The sequence below is a fragment of the Triticum aestivum genome, chromosome 5B, assembly GCF_018294505.1.
Source record: "Triticum aestivum cultivar Chinese Spring chromosome 5B, IWGSC CS RefSeq v2.1, whole genome shotgun sequence".
Taxonomy (NCBI): domain Eukaryota; kingdom Viridiplantae; phylum Streptophyta; class Magnoliopsida; order Poales; family Poaceae; genus Triticum; species Triticum aestivum.
Genome location: NC_057807.1, coordinates 305,165,540 through 305,173,727, shown reverse-complemented (window position 1 = coordinate 305,173,727; position 8,188 = coordinate 305,165,540). Strand labels below are relative to the sequence as shown.

The following is an 8,188-nucleotide window of genomic DNA, read 5'->3' as shown; positions in this document are numbered from 1 at the left end:
GAGAGAGGGAGAGAGAGACGAGGCAGGGAGAGAGGGGAGCGGTCAAGAGGTCCAGGGGTCTGCGTGGCGCCCCCAGGGCGTCGAGGAAGCGGCGGGAAGCAGGAGGTGGCCCGGCGCGTGGCCAGCGCGCGACGGCACGCGCCCGTCCTCCTGGCAAAGGAGGAAGACGACAGGGGAGGTGGCGGTGGTGGGCTGGGCCAGTCAGCTACAGTGCTGGGCCGGTTGGTGGGCTGCACAGGTGAGGCCAGGTAAGATTCTCTCTCTCTTTTATTTGTTTCCGTTATCTATTTTTCTTCCTCTGTTTTGATTTACTTTAGCAACTAAATCATTTTAATAAATTCTGTAGGTTATTATATGGCTTGCTAAAATATATACAAAGCCACTCACAAACTTCCAGAATTACTGGAGTCATATTTAATATATATTAAATATAAATCCAAAGCAAATAGTTATTGGATTAATTCAAATGGCCAAAATAAATATTTCTGTGACTCCAAAAATATTGGTTTGAATTTTACCTCTTACCAATATTTCTATAGAATAATAGGAACATTTTCTTCGACTCATTTAAGAAGATTTAAATGTTGGTTATTTTTAGAGGTTTTCTGAGGCTTTTGAAAATTCCTCAATTCAAGTTTCATTTGAATTTAAACATGATGCACACATGAAGCTAGCCTGGGTCAGACCAGAATTCGGGATGTGACATCCCCATTCCGCTTGTACTCAGTCAGATCAGAACCCTAAAATCCATTTGTACTAGGAACTCACGATTATGTTATGATCAGTTCTATGGCTATTCACCCAATTCCCCATTCCCCTAGAACGCGGATTGAATCTAAACGCAGATCGAATGTGAAATAGTAAGTAAGGAGGTCAAAGCAGTGCTTACCGCCATTACCGGAGTGTTGCGGGTGATGTTGCGAATGCCGATGATGAAGGCCGGTGGTCGCCTTGTTGTTCTCCGATCCGCTGAGCTTCGCCGCCGCCGGTGAGAGTGGGAGAGTGGAGGGAGGGAAGAGAGAGTGGTGAGGGAAGATAAGGGTAATTATTGCCAGCGCTTCGAGAAGCAACATGACTTCTCAAGTGTGGCTCCTCACGTGCAGCCACCGCCCACGTGCATCGCGCGGGTCCGGCTCTGTAAAAACTGCCGATTTGAACGTTCCTAGCGCGCTTGGCTATCTTCTTTCCGCGTAGATCTGGTTGGCCTCTATGCAGGCTACCATACACGCCCTAAGTGCATGTAGGTGATTGTACATATTCCATAGAGAGAAAAGGAGAGCTTGTGCATGTAGGTGATTGTACATATTCCATAGAGAGAAAAGGAGAGCTTGGCCGATTTTATGGCAATTTCATCAGTTGTACTTGTATGTCTTCCTCTACAATAAGATTATTTCATGTGTATAAGTGCGAGGTTTTAGGAGACACCTTTGTTTTGGAAAACTCAGAAAAGAAATTTCCATGTTTCAAAAACACTCAAAAACAGTTATGTGAAGACTTATACATGTTCACTTCAGATCTGTAAAACTTTGTTCAAAAATATTATGATTTGTAAGCTACACAAATGAAGCAAAATCCCGGCCCAACAAAAATAATCGGCCCATTTTCGTGTATGTATTTATCTTATCTTTGTAAGCCACATATGAAAATATATTGTTATAAAAAATCACATGTATGTAGTACGTACATTTAAAAATCAATGTATAAAATTGGTATTTGAGTGCGGGGCCCCATGGAGCACATCCTCTATTTGCACTTTTCGACGTTCTCTACCACTATAGCTAGTGGTGCCCTTACCAACCACGCATTTTCCATTTGGACGCTGCCCACACAAGTTCAGCAAATCCAAATCAAATAGTATCTTTGTCTCAAAAATTATGCTACTGCAAAATATATGTGAAATTCTTAAATTCAAACATAGTTAAATTTCATACTAAAATGCAATTGTGTTCAAAATTCTTGCATTATTATATCAGTATTTTGAAATGGTTGTTTAATACATAGTACGTATATGTAGGTTGCTCAACAGAACATGCACAAGTCTCGCTCAAATAAGATTTACGGAATCAGGAGAAACCACGAGAATGATGATATCATTTATTGACCCCAGAATCTCACTTTGGCACAAAAAATACATACATCTACAGACATCAGGAACAGCCAGCTCTTAAATCGGTGAAGCCTGCTACAGAAAACATCCTCTTTTTTCCTTCCATACAATGACTATCAAGGACCATGTCACTTTTAATGAATCAAGCAGATGTTCTATAAACTTACATATGAATTCCTTTTCTTCTTTCTGTTGAAGCAGTTCCATTTACCCGTCAAGTCGAGTGCTTCGCAATGAGTTTATCAACGTGGATGATAATATCATCAATATTGGGACGAACTGCAGGATGTGGCTGCAGCATCCAGGTTACAAACTGGCGGAGAGTATCAGGATAGGACGAACCCGTCTCAGTAGGCCACTTCACCTGTGCACTTTTAATGACTGTTACTAAGCTTTCGCCAGCAGATTCATCGAGCTCATAATCAAATGGTGACTTTCCATACCTATAATAAATAAGAACATGATCAGATGATCAGCAGCTTGCACTACAGAATCTATAAACTAAGTACTAGATACAATGACATGCCATGGCAATACGCCATGATGAGCTATTTGTCTTGATCCAGTTCCAGACAAAAAAATAAAAAATAGCCCTAATTAATGGATTCTGCATGGATGGTCAGTTTTATAACTGCAAGCCTTTTTACTAGCATAGAACAGGTCTACGATGTTGCGGCCAATTTTTTAAGAATTGTGTCAAAATAGGCTACTTCGAGTTGTGGAGAATTTTGACAAAATACAATATAAAAAGCGTTTCGAACACATGGCAGGATTTCTATGTAACTACAGCAGTATTTAACAAAGATGCTGTTTAATTACTACCTCCGTTCCCAAATAATTGGAGTTCCGGGTTTGTCCTAAGTCAAATTTGTTTAAGTTTGACAAATTCTATATTAAAATATATTAGCATCTAGAACACCAAATTAGTCTCATGAGATTCTTCATGAAATATGCTTTCATATTATGTGTATTTGGTATTTTGGTGCTGTAGATCTGATTGCATCTTTCTATAGAGTTGGTCATGTTAGACTTAAACAAGTTTGACTTAGGACAAACCTAGAACTTCAATTATTTTGGAACGGAGGGAGTACCCCGTAAAAACTATTGCAAACAACATAAATGAAGTAAACCTTAATTCGATACGAGTAGTTTTAGGCATAGGTACTAACTATCAGTCCCAAAACAATTAACATCAAACGGTGAGGCCATATGTCAGTTCATAAAGTTTCTGCGTGGGAGAACTTACATCATAGCATAAAGGGTGCATCCCAAAGACCATACATCTGTCCTCTCATCAATATCGGCATGGGGTGGGCACTCCCATAATTCAGGTGCCCGGAAATGTGCAGAGCAGTGCTCTGAAGCCCATTCCTACATTAAATCAATTGCCAGTCAAAGTAAGAAGTCCAGCACTCATCATAATTACAGAAAGAAATCATAAAATAATCCATATTAGCGCCCAAATGATTTCTCATACTAGTTGCCAAACTACAGAAATATGAACAAAAGTTCGACCTTTCTATCAATTACACTAGATTGCCTTACAGTCAGCACTGGCTCAACAAACTGTTAATATAAACTATATTAACCATTTCAGTTACCATCTATAAGTGTAAAGGTACCTGCAGCTGCAAAGCTTCTGCTTGTGATCTAATAGCTCTTCTTGCTGGGCGAGCACTTTCAAAGTCCATCAAGATAGCAAGATGAGGCTGTTCCTTCCTCTGAGTTATGAGGACATTGTCTGGTTTAACTCCATTGTGAGCATATGGTGGCTCAAAACTGTGCATATGCTTCAGTCCTGCACATAGCTGTAGGCAACACAAATCACATAACTAACAGGCTAATCCTCAGAGAAAGTTGCTACCAGCAGCAGAAGGGGCTAAAAGAGTATAACTTACAGTTGTTACAAGCATAAGTAAATCGATTTTGCTAAATCCACTGATCAACCTTAGTGATGGTACAGTCCACTTTTGCTATATACTAAATTTAGTAATATCACAAAGGAATATTGAATTAATGGAGAACATAAAAAAGTATATCAAGGAAGATCAAACAAATACAATTCATGATCAAGAACAAGATAAAAAAAATTGGGTCTCAATTTTGATATAAATAGAACTTCTGGTCTAAACTCTAAAGTGATAGAAAAAAATAGGGAAATAAGAGTAGAAGATTATGAGCCATTTCGGTCATGTCTAATTGTTCCAACATGGTATGTCGAACTACCATTGCACCCCTATTGTAGTTGTCCAGTAAGGATACAATATCGTATTGTACACAAGACAGCAGTAAGTAATAAGTATTTACCTGGCGAAATATCTGGAGAATGGTGATTGTTGAAAGGTACTCCTTCTTTTCTTGCATGGATTTAGTTACATCCTGCAAGGTTCCATCTAAGTGAACTGGGAACAACAAGTAAGCCTCATGGTTCTGCGACCCATCTTGCACACCCTACATACATATAAGTGCAGATCTATTGGTAACAGCACAGATACTTAAATTACCGTATTGTGATACTACCAATTAAAGCTGCAAAATCTCCATCAGAAGATAGTCAACCATATCTGTTTTTTTCGTTACCCAACATAAGTTACCAAATATATTTTTTAAGTAAATGTCACTGAGCTGGAAGATGAAAGATATAGTACTAATATCATGATTTGGATGCGGGCATGATATCTATTTGTATCCCAACTTACCTTGACTGCAATAATGGCATTTTCAAGAAGTGGAAGTAAATTTGGATGGCTGAATTGAGAGGACACTCGGATCTCCTGCCGAACTAGCTCCAAGTGTTGGTCGTTCTGAATAAGAACTTTCTTCAAAGCATATGTCCCGTCAGCTGAAAAGAGAATCCAGGAGAATGAGATGATTACAAGAAATAAGTGCAACAAATAATAACTGGAAAGCCAAACACAATACAACAACCAGAGCATGATGATCTTTAAAAGATGAAGAGTCAAAAGTTATTAATAGATTGGTATTCATCAGGCAATCTTATCACTGAAATGCCGTGATATTCGTCTTGCACCCTTTAGTAGAATATACTAGTCAGTTTTATCATAAATCTTAGAAAGCAGTTTGATAGATTCTAGCTTTGAAGGGCGATATTTGGTTGACCATATGCAACTCACAGGATGCTCAAGAGGTTGACGCTATTGGACCTAAGCCAAATTTAATGGATTGGCTAGTTTAGCATGCTGCAGCAAAATGCACTTTCCAATATGGTTCTCCAAAATTCGACAAGGCATAAATTATGCCAATAGAATAGACCGGATCAACAATTGAAAATGATTGTAACCACATAAACTTAAACTAGGACACGGATATGGCTGTCTCTCCGAATCAAAAACATTTGGTAGATCTATCACCGCATGGTTTGGTCCATTCGGAATTTTCGATGAGGACAAAATGTGTATACACTAGTTGACAATGTGGGAAGCAATCCAGTAAAGTAGGAGCGAAAACCTACGCAAGTGCTGACATAATTGAGGAGACACTCATAATCTGAAGCAGGATTTTAATGAAATGAGAAAGTTGCCGTGTGGATCTCCGTTGGTGAGGAGGGCACATCTGGATTGACCCAGTCAATGAAGAAAGAGAGGCATTTCGCCGCCGCACGCCCCACGCCCCACGCCGAATTCAAACCAGTGCATGCGTGATCTAACCGACAACACCCTCAGATCTGAGTCAGGGGGGTGAAGAGAGCTAAACAAGGTGCAGACCTGAGATGTGTGACGGGTCGACGCCCTTCTTCTTGGCGAGGCCCGCGGCGCCGGGTCCCACTCCGGCGGTGCCGTCGGAGGCCGCGGCGGCGGCGACGACCTCCTTGACGAGGAAGACGGAGGAGCCCGCGGGGCCAGCGTCGCCGAGCCTGCGGAGCACGCGGAAGCGGTAGTCGTTGACCCAGATGTCGCCGCCGCCTCCGCCGACGGTGTCGTACAGCGCGTTCAGCCCGGAGAAGGAGCACCCCATGGCGGACGCGACGTCTCCCCCTCGAGCGAGCGAGCGCTTCCGGTCCGGGGCAGGAGGAGGACCGGCTTATTACAATTTGCGCTCGCACACGCGGCGCCCGCGCGTGTTTTGAGTGACGGGGAAATGTCTCGTCCGGGGCGGTACCGCGGTAGCACGTCGTAGATCTGGTCTGGGCTGGTGGTGTTGGCGCTTTCGCAAGCAGATCTCGCCTAAAAAGTAGGCCCGCTGCCACTATTTTAATCCGTTGAGGTCGGCGGGTCGCGCCACCCTACGGCAGATCCCGGATACAGAGATGTAAATCTCAATTTTGATTCATGCCGGAATAAGAGCAAGTTCAATGGAGCGATCCATTTCATTTGGATAGATGCGGACAAAAATGGCGGCCCAACGCGCCGACTCAAATCCAAATGATGTCCGCGTCGCGTCCGCGCCGATGCATTTGCGGCCCAAATTTGTGTTCAGAATGGACGCGAAGCGGACGCGCCACGTGTCTTCTCGCCGTCCGCCGCGTCCCCACCTGGCGGCCACCCAACCGCCACCGCCCGTCTTATTTATGACGACCACCGACGGCGGGCCCACGCGTCAGCCAGTGCGCGCGTCCTTTTTTAACCACGCGTGTGACGGGGTCGGCCTCATCTACTTCTCCCGTCCACATCTGGCCCCCCGCCACTCCCTTTGCTTCCTCGTTGGCGATCGCAAACCCTAGTGCGCCCATGGGCCTCTTCGGCAGCAGCAAGGGCAAGGGCAAGGGCACCCCCGGCGCCTCGTCATCCCGTGCTCCCCCTCCCCCTCCACCGCCGGCGCGTTTTCGCCCTGAACGTCGGCGCCTGCACATCCCGGTGCACCAAGCACGGTGGCACTGGGAGTACATGCAGCCCCTCCCCTACCCCGACGTGACGCTGCCGCACCATTGGTATTTGGCTCCAAACCGGATCCCGGTGTCGGCGGTTCCGCGGACCCACCGGGGGGGCACGACGACGAGGTGCGACGGCGCCGCGCGCTGCTCACGCCGGAGCAGTGTCGGCTGCCCGAGTACGCCGCCGACTCTCCCAACTGGGAGGCTTGGTTCGCCCTCGAACACGAGGAGCAACGGCGCTCGGGTGTCGACGCTGTCCCGCCACCGTTCCCACCGCCGGAGGTAGAGCCGGAGGACATGGAGGCAGAGGCGGAGTATCAAGCCGCCCTCGAGGAGGCCCTGCAGCACGCGCTGGAGGCTAGCCGCATCGACGAGGACGCGCATTGGGATGGGCTAGAGCAAGCCCTTGCCCTGTCGGTGGCGGGGGACTCCGTCCACTCCACACTCTTCGTGCCGCCGCCTCCACCGTCACCGCCCGTCCAGCCCAAGCCGGAGCCGGAGCTGGAGCCGTCGCGTAAGTGCTCCCCGCTTCCACCCACTTGGACGGAGGAGGCCTACTCGTGGACGGGCCAGTACCGCGAGTGGGTCAGCGCGCCTCCCGTCCACTTCGCCGCCACGTCGGAAGAGGAGGCGGCCCACCTCGAGCGATGGAAGGAGCACTGGCTCCGCCAGGAGCAGGCTGACGGCGAGGAGCAGATGCGCTACGACGCCATGCTCCAACGCGACGCGGAGGCGCTCCGGCTCGAGGAGGAGGAGCGCGTGTGGCTTGCCGCAATGCCGCCGCCCCAGCAGACGCCGGAGGAGGCTGCCCTGGCAGCGTACCAGGCGGCGTTCGGGTGGGCTGGCCCTGCTCCGGTCTTCATCGACCTCACCGACGATGGCGGCGTCGAGGGCAAGGGCAAGGGCAAGGCCGACGACGTCTAGGGCAGCGTGCGGGGCGGCAGCAGGCGGGCGCAAACTTTTTTTAATGTTTTATTTAATGTTTATTAGATTTAGGTGGACTTTGGCCGGCGTTTGACCGGCCATTTTATGTTTAATTATTTTTATTTCATGTAACTTGTTTTTTTTTCACGCCGGCACATTTGGGTCGGCCTTCCCGTTGGGCGATCAAGCCGACCTATTTTAAAATGCGTACGCGCACGTCCGCCTGGCCGATCTAAACGGACAAAAAGCGGACAAAGCGCGCGTCCGTTTGGGTCGCCCCTTTGGAGTTGCTCTAAGGGCGCTCCCAGATCATTTGGAATAGGGGT

The 8,188-nt window shown here is 46.9% G+C and overlaps 1 protein-coding gene across 1 annotated transcript; it reads right to left on the bottom strand.

Moving 5' to 3' along the window:
* Window positions 1–2,063: 2,063 nt before the first annotated feature.
* On the bottom strand, window positions 2,064–6,273 carry LOC123111535 (serine/threonine-protein kinase 16). The gene is made up of 6 exons (XM_044532341.1): window positions 5,833–6,273; window positions 4,807–4,949; window positions 4,415–4,558; window positions 3,730–3,915; window positions 3,354–3,478; window positions 2,064–2,550 (listed from the first exon to the last, which is right to left on the bottom strand). Exons 1-6 carry the CDS (start codon window positions 6,080–6,082, stop codon window positions 2,322–2,324), a joined length of 1,077 nt encoding a protein of 358 aa, XP_044388276.1. The 5' UTR covers window positions 6,083–6,273; the 3' UTR covers window positions 2,064–2,321.
* Between the last annotated feature and the right edge of the window lie 1,915 nt (window positions 6,274–8,188).